The following is an 18421-nucleotide window of genomic DNA, read 5'->3' as shown; positions in this document are numbered from 1 at the left end:
CTTCACCGTGAGGAGAACGGCACCGTGCAGAGAACCTCTGCGGAACACGTCAAGAACCCAAAGGAACGGTTCTCTGGTAAACCTCTGACGGGAGGCACAAGTTCCTCTCTCGGCTTCGAGTCAAGCCGGTGCCACCGACCGGACATCGACACAGAAATCAGAACTGAAAAACGTGAAAAATCTCTTTCATAATTACTAAAAAAATAATGACAATCATGTGAGCTTATCCCTAAGATTTCCCTCTAAATCTAGAAGAGGTTTTATTAAATCCAGTTGCCAGAACAGAAGTGGTGAGCCGGCGGTGTTAAGGTGCTCGCCGGCTGCCGGGGCGCGCCGATCCTCGATGGAAACAGGAAATCAATTTTGATTTTTGGTGAGAAACGCCGTGGGTCCGTCCGCCTGCAGCGATGGACCCACAGCTCCTTTCCTGCTGATTCCTCTTCGTCTTTTTTCCGGCCGTACGTCGCAGATCCCAGGCCGTCGGGCGAGCCTTACCCCCAGTTGTAGAAGTAAATCTTCTGCCAGATGGGAAGGTAATCCATGAGAGGCCCTGAGCACACAGACACCAGGATGAAGCCCTCACAGAGAAGAGCAGCACACAGGAAAACACTTTGATATCCACAACTGAAGGTTACATTTAAAGCAGTGTTTCTCAAACTTTTTCAGACCAAGGACCAGGACCCCCAAAAAAATTTTCCGGACCACCAAGCTTAATAGCCCCCCCACCCCCCATATTCATAGTCATATTTAGTCAACTTGTATTCTTGTTTAGTCACATTTAGTCGACGAAAAGTCTTGGCTTTTTAGTCTAGTTTTAGTCAATAGTCTTTTGTAGTCATTGATCTGCATCATGTTGGCTTTTTTTTTTTTTTTTTAATTTAACAATATGTTAAATTATTATTATTTTAAAAATGTAAATTGCTTATCAAACAGACCTAACAATTCAGCTACCAATGAATGAGCAGTAGTATGCATGTGAGAACATAGATTGAATATGAAAAATAAGCCAGAGTGATACCTCTTCTCTGAATAGACAAGCTAAGTCAGTGTGCTGCTGTTAGCCAGTGAAAATAGAGCGGAGTGGCAACTCTTCACTTTGTTACACAATCTATGTCAGTGCGCTGCTGTTTTAACTTTGTTCTCGCCACTACGCTTCAGACAGCGCCGGTGGGTGTGTGCTCCTCAGTCTCTCTCACACACACACACACACACACACACACACACACACACACACACACCCCGGCATGAGCACCCAGCAGCGCAGGAGGAGAAAAACTAACGCGCATCCAATGAATGCACTTTTTGGATTGTAATTTAAAAGTCTATGACGAAACAGGAAAGACACATTTTATTAAGTTTTTATTTAATGAAGTAGATTTCGTCTCGTCTTTTTTTGTCAACATAAAAATGCGTGTTAATTTGATTTTCTTTTTACTGTCCCTGTCTTTAGCCACGATACATGTTTATTGTACTGTAGCTAGTACCGTAAGCCTGAGTGTTTTCTCTGACAGCGAGTTCTCAGCCCAGCTCTGTCACTCTGACGTTACGTTACCAGGCTACTGACCATCATCAACGTAAACTGGAGACAGCTGTGGTACAACGAGCAGCCGTCAGTCACTGAGTTTTTTCCTACTGTTTCTACAGTGTTTATTTATTATATTCTATATACAGCTGATTTTTTTTTTTTTTTTTTTTTTTTTTTTAGAAAAGGGGGTTCAAGGAAACTTCTGTGAGTCCTTGCAAACGTTTTCTTTCTTTTTTTTAATGTTCCATATGAAGCACAATTTCATGGCGGACAACTAGGGGGCGCTCGCGGACCACCCTTTGAGAAACACTGATTTAAAGGGACAATTTGATTCACGTCCCCCCAGGGTGGCAAACCTCCCATGGGACTCAACGGGAATAAACTGGAAATTTGCACAACTGCAGGTTAGCCTGGAACAGGGAGCAAAGAGACGAGAGACTCACGCGCCACCAGACCGATGCCTGGAACGTGATCAGCCAGCAGCCTGAGCAGGAACAGGATCTTCGCCCTGACGAAAACACACACACACACACACACACACACACACACAGTGTGTCAGATCATTTAAAGCAGGGATGTCAGACATACGGCCCGGGGGCCAAATCTGGACCCTGAGAGCTTTTGGACGCAAAGGGGAAAAAAAACAAACATATATTTAAATCTTTTTTTATTTAATTATTTTATTTACTGATGAATTAATTAATGATAAATTATGGTAAATTAAGCTGATTTAGCTGGAAGTAAAGTTAAACGCTGCAGGCTAGCTGTTGTGTTCTGTTAGTTTATCAAAGCTGCTGTCAAAAAAAAACAAAAGGTCGACATGAAATGCAGAATTTTTCCAGAAAGATGGAAAGACGGTTACTTTATTTTCTTCTGGGAGGTAAATGTCCTGCCTGCTGTGTATCATATATTTGTCACATTTCTACATGATGAGTTATCTTCATTAGCTGACATGCGGTCGGTCATGGACGAGCGTGGAGCAGCCAGAGGTACGTACTCTGAGTATCTGTCGTAGAAAGGCGAGCGCAGAAGGTAGTAGAGCAGGAGGAAGGCTCTCCTCCTCATCTCCGCCCGCTCCCAGCGGCTCTGGAAGTTGGTGTCACTGAGCAAACCAAAGCTGGAGAAAAAAAAAAAAAAAAAAACACACACACACACACACACACACACACACACACACACAAATACGTGCCTTGTGTGAATCTGGCGTGAGGAACAACATGAGGTTATTTATCAGCTGACCGGAGGAGCACAAATTACACCTTGAGTGTGTCTAATAGTGTGCGCGCACCCCTAGTGGTACGTTGGAGTACTGCAGGCGGTACGTGCGATATTTTTTTGTGGTTTAAATCTGCTGCCGTGGTCGTCGCGGTCGAGGACATTTGTTCACTCTGACCGGGAAGACGAGACAAAAAAAAAAAAAAATCCAGAAAATGGATCAGTGGTTGAAGCGTAGCGGCAATACAGCTGGAAACAAGGAGGAAGAAGAGAAGAAGAAACAGAAACAAGGGGGTAACTTGGATAAAAAAATATATATATTTCAAAGGGGGAACAATACTGAAAAAAAGTTGAGAACCACAACTTGCTAAGAGGATGATCGCAGCCTGAAGCAGCAGCCGCCTGCAGGAACACGATGGAGGGAGGGAGCGAAGGTTCAAATTAAAAACAGTATTCTGACTAAACGGTGCCGATTATTTCAGATTAAGAGATCGTGAGACAATTCCTGTAGATTTCTTCTCATGTACTTGTCAACAGTATGAGTTTATTTTCTTTTATAATATACATTTATTTGTTTTCTTTCTATCTGTAGAGGAATATCACTCTTTCTTCCAGTATTTTTGAGAAGGAGACCCACGGGGTCTCAGAGGAAACAGTGAACTGCCTCCTAACTCATTCCTGCCTGTGTTGTGTCTCTGAATGTGGGACTGCACTGGACGACTGCACTTAATAAACGGAAATAAAAAAGAGGTTCAAAAATAGAAGTGCTTACAAATTTGAAAGATTTCCCCTTTTTTTTTTTGGCATTTCTGCTTTACAGGACCGTGACAACAGGATATGACACTAAAGACAGGGAGGACAGAGGGGGAATCGAACCCGTGTTAAACCCAAACATACAGTATATTTTCATTTTCTTGATTTTGTTTATCACGCTGAGGACAAGCCGGTGCAGAAGAGGCGTTCGCTTACCTGGAAAGTTCGAGGACTCCAGAGACGAGCCACGGCTTCCACGACTGTTTCCCACAAAGCCCGAGACACAGCACTGCGTTCGGAAAATTTCGCTTTAAGGAAAAACAAACAATCATCTCTCAATTCTCACCATGAGCCTGCGCTGTAAAAAAAAAAAAAAAGGGCCTCAGGGCGGTGTAAAGCTCGATGCTGGAGGATACGGTGCACCAGCGGCCGGGCGATGTAGATGGACTCGGCCACGGTCTCCTGCGGCCCCAGCTGGGTGGGTCTGCTGTGGAGCTTCTCCTCCTTCAGGCTGCTCCTCTTCTCCTGGCTCGGCGCTCGCCACAGCCGGGCATGCAGGGGGGGCGCTGCCACGGCGACGGGGGGGAGAGCAGGAGGACAGGAGGCTTTAGCACCACGACTGACAAGAAAACAACTCGACTTGTTGGGCTAAAGTTTAGTCAGAGAGCGTTTGTGACCACCAGGGGGCAGAGTACTGCCACGGCGTATAAGGAAATAAAAAGTACTGAGCCGGGGAGGGAAGGGGGGCGTTACTCAGTTAAAAAAAACTAACAATTTCCTAAAATGGTAAATTTACAAGAAAAAATGTGGATATTCTCTGAAATTAAAGTGGTAAGTTTACAAGAAAAAACTCCAATTTATGAGAAAAATACACAGAAAATTCTGACATTATAAAGTCACAAATTTGCAAGATTGAAGTCATAAATTTATAAGAAAAAAAAACTCAAAATTCTGAAACTATAAAGTTTGATATTTACGAGAAAAAAGTGTTGCAAATTTAAACGTAACCGAAGACCAAAAGTTAGACTTGTATTTTAAATCCACAGGATCCTCTGTGTGAGTCAGACAGCTTCAGAGCTGCTGGAGGTTTACTGTTTCACTTTGACAGAGCCAGGCTAACGACTCCCATAGACTTCAAGTCTTTATGCTAAGCTAACAGCGAATGCTACTCATAGGAACTGAACCACAGAGGAGAAAATGGTGTCCAACATCTGGTCTCAGTCTGGGAAGTTGGAAAAAGGGGGATTTTGCCCAAAATGTTGGAACATTCCTTTAAAGAAGTCGTGCGCAAAACTGAGGGCTGACTGAAGTGAGGACTGTTTGGACTCAACCAGAAACCCCGTGTAGCTGTGTGACGAGTCAGGCCGGCGGATCCGGCTGCCAGGGGGATTCAGTGTCAGGCTCTGTTTGGTCTTACCGTTTCCCAGCGGCCTCACGACCCGTCCCGACCGCTGACCCACGAAGCAGCTGTCGTCCCGCTGCTCCTCGCCGCCGTCGTCTGGCCGCAGAGGAAGAAGAGAAGAGACTTGGTTAGCGGGACTTGGTTAGCGGGACCGGAGCGGCTCGGTGCCGGCTCGACCTGCGAGCCCTTAGCCAGCGTGACAGACCCTGAAGGCTTTTTTTTTTCACTTTATGTTAAAGCATGCTGAGCTACACCCCCTGTATGAAAGCTGCTACATAAATTAAGTTTTATTAACACACCCGTGAGGTAAACAGTGGTAAAAAACAGAGGACATCTTGAGAAGCACCAGAGAAAGAGAGCGAGCCCGTTCAGGCCGGCCAGGACTGGAAACAGGTGCTCCTCTAATCAATGATCAGTTATTTATTTAGCGACTTTATGTACCCACTCTCTTTGATTACAAACAATATCAACAAAATAATAAAAAAAAACAGACATAAAACATAACACTCATAAACGTGTTGAAAGAATAGAGTCTTTGGTTTAGGAAGGGAGAGGAGAAGAAAAGAGAGATTAGAACTGACCTCCGTTACCAAACTCCGCCTCCCGGTCGAGGGGGATTATGGGAGGTGACGTCTGGATGCCGGATTTGTACCACAGAAGAAGCAGGATGCGCAGAATGGCCCTGGAGACGAAGGTGGGAAGGAAATGAAAAACAGAAAACACACTTCTTTTCACATGATATTCACTCTGCCTCGTTTGGAGAGTGAAGTGTGTGTGTGTGCGCGATGACATCAATCAGTTAAACGTGACTGTCTCCTGTGTACATCACACGATTAATCTCCATATTTAGGCCATCATGTATGAATGTGAGCCGAAGCCCTGTCCTGCTGAGAGCGGCGCGGGGCGTCTGTCCTCTAAAGGGTTAACGGGACCTACTTTGCGATCTGGATGAGGCCGATGACCAGCCAGCGGCCCGCCTCGCCCCACAGCTTGTTGGAGCCCATCTCCAGGAAAACCTCCACGTACTCCAGCACCGACAGCCAGGTGAGGAGCCTCTGCTGGGAGAGAGACTGACGGCACCGAGCACAGCGGGGCAGAGCAGAGGAATCAGAGCACGTTCAGCCTCACACACACACACTGACTGTCAGCTCTGATATGGACTATTTATCATCACTATTCCACTAGACTCCAGAGACCAAACCAAATACTGTATGATAGATAATATACATATATTTATATTTGCTGCACTGCACTTTGTTTTTTGTTTTTCTTCTGGTTAGATGCTAAACTGCATTTCGTTGTCTTAGTACTTGCACTTTGTGCAATAAAGTGACAATAAAGTTGAATTTAATCTAATATCTGCTCTCCTCCATGTGATCAGCATCAGGTGTTTGGGCCAAGAAAAAAAAAAAAAAAGAAAAAAAAATCTGCTCGAGGGCCGGGCAACATGGACAAAACCAAATATCACGATATTTTTGACCAAATACCTCCATTTCAACATTGTGACGGTCTTTTGGGATTCTGTAAATATTCTGTAAATACACTTATCAAAAAAAAAAAAAATAAATAAATTACAATAAATAATAAATAACAAAATGTAGGAAAAAGAATGAAAGAAAGAAAGAAAAAAACTTTCAGGGTCTGCTAATTGGGGTAAATTTGAAATATCTAAATAATTTAATCGTTTTCTGCCAGTAGCAATCAAATATGTTTTAAAATCAGAATTTTAAAAAATATAATTTATTTAATATGTTTTGACCGAATACCTTGATTTCGATATTGTGGCGGTCTTGTGGGTACGGCCACTGGTGTTTTAATAAAATATTTACCCGGTGAGATTTTTGATAAATAATCATCAGTGATGCCTATATAATAACCAACAGCTGGAACAGCCAGAAAATGACATCACTTAACTGTAATGCTGCTTTTAAAACCAGGAAAAGGCATCACTCATGTCATATCATGATATTAAGATATCCACAAATGAATCCCAAATGAATGTCGTTTTTGTGTCTAAAATAAATTGGTGTGAAAGGAAGCGGCGGCGTGGGTGCTCACCGTGGGCAGGCTGCATCGTAAGCCTCTGCGCAGAATGCTGTCGTTTAACAAAACCAGCAGGTTGGAGGCCGAGTACACTGCAGGGCAAAAAGACCAGGGTTACTCTGTCACAGCCACACACACACACAACGATCAGTAGGGATATTGGCACTGCTTGTGGTGATTATAAGGCGGGCTCGAGCCCAGGCATTTGTTAAAGGGCCCTGGGCCTTTTTTTTTATCTTTATTTTTCTCAAACAGATCCAACAAATAGATCCCTGAATGTAAGATACAATAAATCTGTCACTAAACAAAAGACCAAACAGTCGACATGGAGAAAACACACATGCTGCCTTACAGAGGGAAACAGAAAGCTGATCTGCTCCTGCCGCCTCCTTTCAATATCAATTCACTCTATGTAAAAAATAAATTAAAAAAAAAATTTAAAAAAATCTTAGCAAATATATACAACATAAATATTGTAGAGAGCAGAAATACAAGGGAACAATTGACTCTGTGCACAAGACGAGTGACGCACATCCGGTTTCGCCAGATAGCGGCACTTCAGTTTCCGGTCTGTGTAATGGCTAAGCCTAACGCTTACATATTCTCCCGGTGCCTCACGGATTTGCCCAGACTAACGATAAACTATGTCCACCGAAACGTTGCTGCCACTTCCCCTGCCCCCAAAAGCAAACGAGAAAAGGGTTTTAAGTTATACATCTCCAGCTATTTGCACAACATCGAAGGTATGTAATTTAGAGAAAGCTAGCTAATGGTCGTTAGCTAGCTTTAGCTAACTAACGTAGATGGTTAGCACCAGGCCAATCACACCGTAACGTTTGTTGTGTAAAATGAATCTCGTTTTTGTATCCAGTGGCAAGTTAACTGACTATACCTGATGCCTGTGTCACGAAGCAAGCTCAGTTTTCCCTGGATTTCTCAGACCTATCCGGCTACACTAACAGAGATCATGGTGATCAGGAATAACCGGTACCACGACACCGGTTATCAACTCGCTCACTCAATCCAGGTTTGTCTCATCAAGAGCCGTGAACGTGCATGTATAAGGGAGGGTTCCGAGGCAGCTGACTGGAATAGTATGAGGAGGAAAAACAAAATTTACACACTAAATCGAACATCGAACGTGGCTGCCTTCTCTTCGCGGCAGCCACGGCATAAATGCGCAAGCTACACATCAGTGGCTCAAGTAGCCCACATCTGACGCTGACACCTCTGAACTCACTGCACTGCACAGACGTGTTGCGTGTCTGTTTTACAGGCTATAATAAAATAAAGCGGACACCAAAATTCAATCATGTCAGTACATCAAGTTGATAGCAGGGTCAGCCCTATCCCTAACCCTAGCAGGCTAGCTTTCAGAACAGGTTTAGTTTAGGTATCCTATCCCGATGAGAGGTGAACCAGCTTTGTGATACAGAAAATCTGAAGTTGAGCCTGAAGTTATCTCGCTAACGCCTTAATCTCGCTTCGTGACACAGGCCTCAGGTATAGTCAGTTAACTTGCCACTGGATACAAAAACGAGATTCATTCTACACAACAAACGTTACGGTGTGATTTGCCTGGTGCTAACCATCTACGTTAGTTAGCTAAAGCTAGCTAACGACCGTTAGCTAACGTTCTCTAAATTACATACCTTCAATGTTGTGCAAATAGCTGGAGATGTATAACTTAAAACCCTTTCTCGTTTGCTTTTGGGGGCAGGGGAAGTGGCAGCAAAGTTTCGGTGGACATAGTTTATCGTTAGTCTGGGCAAATCCGTGAGGCACCGGGAGAATATGTAAGCGTTAGGCTTAGCCATTACACAGACCGGAAACTGAAGTGCCGCTATCTGGCGAAACCGGATGTGGGTCACTCGTCTTGTGCACAGAGCGAATTGTAGCATATGGTTGAATTGTGATTGAAAATTAAATAATAAAGAAATCAGGGCTAGAAGATTCCAAGTATTAAGGTGAGGGGGAATGATTAAACTGATGCACAAAATTCAATGAAACTCAGGAGACCAAAGTGATGCAGACATGGTACCAATGTATTGGGAAAATAAAAATAAACAAACAAATAAACAAATGACAATACAAATCAAAAATTAGAAAATGGCCATATGGATTCTTAAATATAACCCAGATTTTCTATGTTAACACTGTTGTTCTGAAACCTTAAAGTATAATTCAACTCATTGATTTAGCATTTAGCCAATAACCCTGGTTAGAATCTTTATCTTTATCACTCGAATAATTCTTCAGCACACAGCATGATATTCTTCCAGCTCCAAAAAAGGGGAAAAAAAATAAATCCAAAACCAGTCCAAAGTCCATAAGTCCAAAAGTCAGTTAAGGGTGGAATGGCAGCAATGTGTGTGTATGGGGGAGTGAGAAAGAGGCAAGGGTGGAACGGTGGCTGGTGTCCTACCACACCGGCAGGAGCAGGGTTCCAGCAGTCCAGTGTCTCTAGGTTCCGGGCTCTCTAGCTCTAGCATGGTTTATAGATGAGGCTCCGAAGAAGATCACTGCAGTACTGGTGGATCTTGAGAGGCATCCAGAGGACCGAGCACATCTGAAAGAGTTTTTTGGACTGCTGGGTGGATATATTATTGCAACAACAGGCCACCGAAAGGGTGTTGTGATCAACATGACCACAAATGAGGTCAAGGCAGCAGAAAAGACTAAGCAGGGTGCCCGCATCATTCGTGTTGGACAGCACAAGACTCAAAGGTACTTTGGTGAAGCAGCTGTACCCCTCAATCCAAGCGAGTATTCCTGGTTGCAGTGTTACAACATGCTTCGACACAGAATCGAAGGAGGCAAAGAGGCTTCTACCTTCTTTCACACGACCAGTAGGGGCGTCCTGCTGAAGCTGTCTGAATATTTCAAGGAGGCCTGGAAGGGGATGGGCTTGGGGACAGCCCCAACTTTCAACATGCTGCGCTCCTGTGTTGCCACTTATGCCAAGCGGCAGTTGGGAAATAAAACCTACCAGAAAGTGGCGACTTTTATGTGTCATGATGCAAACACAGCCAAAAGATTTTATCAAGCGGACGACCCAGCAACGGTCACACTCCAGAGCAGAGCATTGTCAGTGATGGCAATTTCTACCTACGCAGCAAAGAAAAGGAAACGCAGAGAGAAAAACAAGAAAGACAACACCATGACCATTGCTTCTTCGGAGAATGAAAGGGAGGACAAAGAACCTGCACAAAATGAAGACAATCATGGGTTTGAAGAGGAGAAGCAGGAACCATTGGGCCACGAGAAGCCTGTGAGAAAAAGGCTTAACCAGCTGAACAGCAACAAGACCCTTGTGCCATCAGACCAGCAGATAGCGAGCTCATCTGATGAGGATGATGCAGATGATCAGAAAACCACACAGGAGGAATCAGAGGATGACTCTGAAGAAGAGGAGGAACAGGTCATACAAAGGGTTTGCAAGGTGGCCAAAAGAAGGAGATCTGAGAGCCCTGTCCTGCAAAGAGAGGTTAAGGGCCCATCTGATCAGAAAACCACACAGGAGGAATCGGAGGATGATTCTGAAGAAGATGAGGAACAGGTCATACGAAGGGTTCACAAGGTGGCCAAAAGAAAGAGATCTGAGAGCCCTGTCCTGCAGAGAGAGCTGAGGAGCTCATCTGAAGTTGAGCAGGTTGGTTCAACGGTTTGTGAATTGAGAGTAACAGAAAAGGAATCAGAAGAGGAGTGTACAAGAGGAGAAAGTCCATGTCTGCCTGAGAAAGAAGGGGAAGCCCTGTCAAAAGGAAATATGGGGGAAAGTGGTGAGGAAGATGTGTTGCAGAATGAGGATACACAAGCACTGATGAGCCAATCTCCAGACCTAAAACTGAATGCAGCCGTGGTTTCACTGAGTGCTGTCACTCTCAAGACATCTGTGAAGGACAAGGTGGCAGTCAAAGTCCCTTCTGGTATGCAGCAGGCTTTTGTAAGCCCAGGAACGGCAAAGATGTTGACAACTCACTCAACAAAAACTGTGTGTGACCGAGTCAATATGGTGAAGAACCTTATTTTCCACCAGTCATCTCTCTTTAAAGGCACCATGCCAATATCTGGTGACAACATTAAACACCAGGCTGGATCCACAGTTGGACGGATGATTCCCTCAGGATCCATGGGGGAAACAATGTCCAAGAAGTGGCTGTTGGAGAATGGAGTCTCAGTGGGAGACACAACATTGCACAAGAGCGTGCCTGAAGAAAGGGGGGGAGAATATGAAGGACAAGAAAAAGAAGGTGAAGTGGATGAGGGCTCTTTGGAGAAGTCAAAGACTGAAGGTGAGGACAGAAATAAATCCAAAACCAGTCCAAAGTCCATAAGTCCAAAAGTCAGTTAAAGGTGGAGTGGCAGCAATGTGTGTGTATGGGGGAGTGAGAAAGAGGCAAGGGTGGAATGGTGGCTGGTGTGCTACCACACCGGCAGGAGCAGGGTTCCAGCAGTCCAGTGTCTCTAGGTTCCAGGCTCTCTAGCTCGCCATCAAAAACCTGGCCTGTGCAAACACAGGCCCATTTTAATGTACATAGTTTGTGTAGCTTAATAATCAAATGCAATAAATTACAAATCAATCTCATTCAATAAATTCAACACATTCAATAAATCATTTACCCTGGGTCTAGACACACCATCATAACTAACACAGCAATATATAATTGATACGTTAGAAGGTAATCCATATTATAAGGTGAGCTCATCTCTCATGAAGGTAACAACAATGATTCACACAATCAGAGCAGGTGCGTGCTATACTAGCTAAAGTGGGGAGGAACCGTCTGAAACTCACTGTTACGGCCTCACCAACCAAGGCTCTTTCCCGGAGACCGCAAACATAATACAGACGCCAAAACCACTGCCAAATTAACTAATCATTTATTTTTCTTAATCAACTTAAACCACTTAAAGGGTTAAGGAAAACATAAACAAAAGGAGATGGAGATTCCGGCCAAAAGGAACAAAAGAAGGGAATTTGCCGGGCCAGCCACGCAATGGGCCGTCGCACCCAACTCATTCCCCCTAAAAAGACCACCAGACCACCAGAAATCTCCATCCCAAACTAAAATAACAAACTAAAATAACAAAACCCAACATCAAACCATGTTGGGACGAGACAAAAGAAAAAAAAAGAAAGAAGAAGAAACAACTGCTGCTGCTGCTGCTGCTGCTGCTGCCAGGTATGAGGGAGGAGCCACCACATCTTCGGTCCCCCTTTTCTCTCCTCCGTGTAATTGGCTCCAGGTGCTTCTGCCTACAAGAGGAGGGCCAAGGGAGAAAGAGGAAGGGCGCCGGAGGGAGAACAAAAAGGGAGAGAAAGAGACAACACCAAAACATCCCCACAGGCAGTGGGCAGTATTGCACCTCCATGCCACACGTAACAGTCACCAATTCGGGAATTCGACCGCACACAGTGCTTCAATGTGGCTCGCAGCAGACGAGGGTATGACATTTACAATCAACGTTAAAAAAGTTGGAACAACAGTCAAAAGCGGCATGATAGAAAGTGATAGTTAGGCAATCTAATTACCAGTCCGCAGCAACTCTGCCCACGCCGTCTGCTTCAAACAATTGCCAGAGCGTCTGAGTGGAGCTCGCGCTGTCCGCACCAAACAAATCAGCTTGATTACCGCGGCTGTGACTACCCGCTTCTACTTCCGCTTCCGCGCTGATAGACTGTGTCATCCGCTGATTTACCGCAGCTGCTCTGATATCATTATTCTAATGTAGTTAAATAAATCATTCACATAAATTACAATAACAATGACAATGATAATAAAAAAATACTAATAATAGCATGAGTACTGGTAACCTGGGTTACATCCTCCCCCCCTAAACCCATGTACGTCCCGTTACATGCTGGAAAAATTGCTCTGCAGACGTGCACGATTTTCCCCCAGCAAAGCCCCTCCCTATGTAAGATTGGTTGAGGAATTTAGGGGCCACACAGAAAGGTGCCAACCCCAGCAGGAAAACGTCTGAAAATGCCAAGCAGTGAGCCAAACATGTTGTCGATTTTCTACAGTACATGGCAGACTCTGCAATCCCAAATGTCAACCTTCTTTTCCTGTCTAACCATGCTAGAATCCATGGTTTTGTTGCAGTCCTTCAAGAAAAAGGGTTCAAACCAACAACCCAGAGAAGCTATTTGATGGATGCTGTGGCCTTTATGAAATACATTTCAAACATGGCACCACCATCTGTCAGACTGGGAACAAAAAAAAAATCAACGTTATCTTGGTAGAGCTGAGGGCCCGGATCAAAGATATTGGCCGGGATGTGGTCGGGCACCAGCTCAGTGTGAGGCCAAGTAAATCTGAGAGACTGGTCAAGGCACAGAAACATGCATGGTTTATAGATGAGGCTTCGAAGAAGATCACTGCAGTACTGGTGGACCTTGAGAGGCATCCAGAGGACCGAGCACGTCTGAAAGAGTTTTTTGGACTGCTGGGTGGATATATTATTGCAACAACAGGCCACCGAAAGGGTGTTGTGATCAACATGACCACAAATGAGGTCAAGGCAGCAGAAAAGACTAAGCAGGGTGCCCGCATCATCCGTGTTGGACAGCACAAGACTCAAAGGTACTTTGGTGAAGCAGCTGTACCCCTCAATCCAAGCGAGTATTCCTGGTTGCGGCGTTACAACCTGCTTTGACTTGACATAACTTATGACTTGACTTGACTTGACAAACTTGTTACTGGACTCGACTTGACTCGACATATACAGTACAGGCCAAAAGTTTGGACACAACTTCTCATTCAATGTGTTTTCTTTATTTTCATGACTATTTACATTGTAGATTCTCACTGAAGGAATCAAAACTATGAATGAACACATGTGGAGTTATGTACTTAACAAAAAAAGGTGAAATAACTGAAAACATGTTTTATATTCTAGTTTCTTCAAAATAGCCACCCTTTGCTCTGATTACTGCTTTGCACACTCTTGGCATTCTCTCGATGAGCTTCCAGAGGTAGTCACCTGAAATGGTTTTCACTTCACAGGTGTGCCTCATCAGGGTTAATTAGTGGAATTTCTTGCTTTATCAATGGGGTTGGGACCATCAGTTGTGTTGTGCAGAAGTCAGGTTACTACACAGCCGACAGCCCTATTGGACAACTGTTAAAATTCATATTATGGCAAGAACCAATCAGCTAACTAAAGAAAAATGAGTGGCCATCATTACTTTAAGAAATGAAGGTCAGTCAGTCCAGAAAATTGCAAAAACTTTAAATGTGTCCCCAAGTGGAGTCGCAAAAACCATCAAGCGCTACAACGAAACTGGCACACATGAGGACCGACCCAGGAAAGGAAGACCAAGAGTCACCTCTGCTTCTGAGGACAAGTTCATCCGAGTCACCAGCCTCAGAAATCACAAGTTAACAGCAGCTCAGATCAGAGACCAGATAAATGCCACACAGAGTTCTAGCAGCAGACCCATCTCTAGAACAACTGTTAAGAGGAGACTGCGCCAATCAGGCCTTCATGGTCAAATAGCTGCTAGGAAACCACTGCTAAGGAGAGGCAACAAGCAGAAGAGATTTGTTTGGGCCAAGAAACACAAGGAATGGACATTAGACCAGTGGAAATCTGTGCTTTGGTCTGATGAGTCCAAATTTGAGATCTTTGGTTCCAACCGCCGTGTCTTTGTGAGACGCAGAAAAGGTGAACGGATGGATTCCACATGCCTGGTTCCCACTGTGAAGCATGGAGGAGGAGGTGTGATGGTGTGGGGGTGTTTTGCTGGTGACACTGTTGGGGATTTATTCAAAATTGAAGGCACACTGAACCAGCATGGCTACCACAGCATCCTGCAGCGACATGCCATCCCATCCGGTTTGCGTTTAGTTGGACCATCATTTATTTTTCAACAGGACAATGACCCCAAACACACCTCCAGGCTGTGTAAGGGCTATTTGACCAAGAAGGAGAGTGATGGAGTGCTGCGGCAGATGACCTGGCCTCCACAGTCACCGGACCTGAACCCAATCGAGATGGTTTGGGGTGAGCTGGACCGCAGAGTGAAGGCAAAGGGGCCAACAAGTGCTAAACACCTCTGGGAACTCCTTCAAGACTGTTGGAAAACCATTTCAGGTGACTACCACTTGAAGCTCATCGAGAGAATGCCAAGAGTGTGCAAAGCAGTAATCAGAGCAAAGGGTGGCTATTTTGAAGAAACTAGAATATAAAACATGTTTTCAGTTATTTCACCTTTTTTTGTTAAGTACATAACTCCACATGTGTTCATTCATAGTTTTGATTCCTTCAGTTAGAATCTACAATGTAAATAGTCATGAAAATAAGGTGTGTCCAAACTTTTGACCTGTACTGTGTATATATATATATATATATATATATATATATATACACATATACATATACATATACATATATATATATATACACACACACACACACACACACATATATACACTACTCACAAAAAATTTGGGATATTTGGCTTTCAGGTGAAATTTATGGAAAATGTAAAAGTTCACGCTACAGTGATATTATATCATGAAAGTAGGGCATTTAAGTAGAAGCATACACTGGTGATTTCCTCATCTCAAACAATTTCTTGAAACAAAAGCCAACAACAGTGGTGGGTATACCACAACAAAAAATGTCATTGTCTCAATAACTTGTCATGTGCCCTTGAGCATCAATTACAGCTTGACAACGACGTCTCATGCTGTTCACAAATCGACTTATTGTCTGCTGAGGCATGGCATCCCACTCTTCTTGAAGGACGGCCCTCAGGACATTGAGGTTCTGGGGTACAGAGCTCCGAGCCTCTACACGGCGACTCAGCTGATCCCATAGGTTTTCTATGGGATGCAGGTCTGAGAAAGTGCAGGCCACTCCATTTGAGGTACCCCAGTCTCCAGCAGCTGTTCCCTAATGATGCAACCTCGGTGAGCTGGAGCATTGTCGTCCATGAAGATGAAATTAGGCCTGTGTTGTTCATGCAGGGGCACAATGACTGGATTAATGACGTTATTCAGGTAGTATGGGCTTGTCACTGTACCATTCACAAAGTGTAGGGCAGTTCTGTACTGACTAGACACACCTGCCCACACAGTAACACCACCACCAAAGGCTCGTCTGGTGACAACAGTGGCTGATCCATAGTGCTCTCCTTGACGTCTCCAACATCGTTGGCGGCCATCATTTCTGCTCAACATGAATCGGCTTTCATCAGAGAACAGCACTGAGGCCCACTGGTCCCTCGTCCAGCGTAAATGCTGCCTGGCCCATGCAAGACGATGACACCTGTGCCTGGTGGTGTGGTCAGGTACCCTTGCAGGTCGTCTAGCACGCAGACCATGCTGATGTAAACGGTTTCGAATGGTCTGACGTGACACTTGGGTGCCTCTCACCTCCCTTAAACGTGCCTGGAGTTGAGTGGCATTCATCATCCGGTTCCGCAGGGCACTGTTCACAATGAAGCGGTCATCAGTGTGGGATGTGGCCAAAGGACGTCCACTTCTATGCCTTTCTGTGACTCTTCCAGTCTCTCTGTATCTCTGTTGCAACCTGCTGATGACACTCTGTGACGCTCTAAGCTCAGTGGCCACTTCCGTCTGAGAACATCCTGTTTGAAGCCTCGCAATGGCGAGGTGCTGCTGATCAATTGTTAGGTGTCGTCTTGGTCTCATGATGTCAAAATGTGAACAGCATGATGAGGAGGACTGTTTAAATACCAATTCTAATTGAACCAGGAAATTTATTGGTCAATTCATGGATCAAACACCTGTTGTGAATTTTGCCGTTAAGCTCCCTGTTAGAGAACAGCAACTTGTGCAAAAAGTACTGAAACACTGAACAGTTGGACATGTGCATTCAAAAGTTTACAGAAGGTCACATTAAGTTCACCTGTAAAGGTTAGAATGCATTTTAGGTTCATCCTGAAATTTCACCTGAAAGCCGAATATCCCTAACTTTTTGTGAGTAGTGTATATATATATAGTAACCTTTTAATTCACTGTTTAAATATCTGTTCTGGCATTTATTCCAATTAGCGCATATAAAATCAGATAATGTGTGATATGCATGTGTAAACACAATAATTCAAAGAACTTGTAATTGTACGTAGGTTTGTTTTTTTTTCTCCTCGCTTTACACAACAAACTGAACCAAAACCGAAATCATGACCCAAAAACTGCAACACAAACCAAGCTGTGTGTTTGTTGAACAGCTACATCCCTCACTATTATTACCCAAACCATCATCCACACTGCTGATGACCTGCTGATGGTGTCATTGGTTTTGTCTCCTCTTACCTAATTCAGATATTTCATGGGAGTCTGCAAACCGCCCTGCAAAATAAGATAAACAACATGTTGTCAGTCGGTCAGCAGACGCCTGCAATTAAACAAGCTGAGGAATTTTTGCTCTGGGTGTGAACGTGCACAAGTTAAAAACACATTTTGTTCTCATCAGTTAGGCTAAATTTGACGTCAGTAATTCAAACCTCCAGAAAAGGATCAGAATAAAAACTGCTACCCAGGTTCATGTGTCAGGTAGCCTACTTCATGTTGACGAGCTAAACAGCCCTTTAAATTAAACATAACCTCCTTTATACATCAGAGCTCTGGTGGGAATCATGATTTTGCCTCTCAGATGTCACAGTAATGATCAGCCGTTCTCACATTAATACAGGTGTGGTTATGTCAGGTGAGGGCCCTGAAGCAAAGGGAGGTTGTTTCCAGGTAATAAATGTCATGTTATAGTCTCTCAGTGTTCAAAACAACTAAAATAAATTTGTGTAAAATTATATTTCTTATGTTTTATCCAGCTAAAACAAGAAGCCTGGAGTCAAACTGACCCCAGAGAAACACAGGTGAGCACCAAATGTGTAGGACGTTGAAAACACGTCATCACGTTAATTTTGCCCGCATTAAATTAGGAAAAGTCGTTAAATATGAGCTAAAAACGCTGTTTTTACTGGATTTAGAGGCGATAAACTGTGCATGAGGTCAAAGTGAAGGCGGAGGAACCCGGAGGCTGAGACACACAGACACAGCGGCTGGTCTGGGGTCGGTCAAGTGTCGGTATAACATAAAGTTAGACGTGTTTCCTGCAGAGAAATGAAAGTGTGACCGACCTGCGATCAGGTAGGACAGGGTGCGCACCGTGCTCTCCAGCTGCGCCGTGGCTGCGGGGTTCCGCCGCACATACTCGCTGTAGCGCTCGAACAGGCCACGCAGCTTGTCCACGCACACTTTAGACATCTCAGCACTGAACACACACCTTCACACACAGGCTGCAGTCGGAACACACACACTCACACATAAACACACACACACACTCAAACAGCAGGTACACCGCAGCAAACTAAGCGCTGCCTGCAACACACACAAAACATCCGCCTGCACGGTCCCACACTTATTTGTGCCCGCGGTTGATTTATTCCCTCTTCCTCTTTATTTAATAAAATTCAGGTCAAGCACATGAAATATACAGGTTATATA

General features: G+C 44.3%; 1 protein-coding gene across 1 annotated transcript; it reads right to left on the bottom strand.

Moving 5' to 3' along the window:
- Nucleotides 1-452: 452 nt before the first annotated feature.
- On the bottom strand, nt 453-18338 carry pex16 (peroxisomal biogenesis factor 16). Its single transcript, XM_030048577.1, has 11 exons — nt 18055-18338; nt 17231-17266; nt 6954-7030; nt 5832-5965; nt 5477-5577; nt 4911-4991; nt 3910-4059; nt 3710-3782; nt 2523-2642; nt 1969-2033; nt 453-550 (listed from the first exon to the last, which is right to left on the bottom strand). The coding sequence occupies exons 1-11, from the start codon at nt 18179-18181 to the stop codon at nt 492-494; spliced, it is 1023 nt and encodes a 340-aa protein (XP_029904437.1). The 5' UTR covers nt 18182-18338; the 3' UTR covers nt 453-491.
- Between the last annotated feature and the right edge of the window lie 83 nt (nt 18339-18421).

This window comes from Myripristis murdjan, chromosome 3, assembly GCF_902150065.1.
Source record: "Myripristis murdjan chromosome 3, fMyrMur1.1, whole genome shotgun sequence".
NCBI lineage: Eukaryota > Metazoa > Chordata > Actinopteri > Holocentriformes > Holocentridae > Myripristis > Myripristis murdjan.
This window is presented reverse-complemented; position numbering and strand designations above follow the sequence as displayed.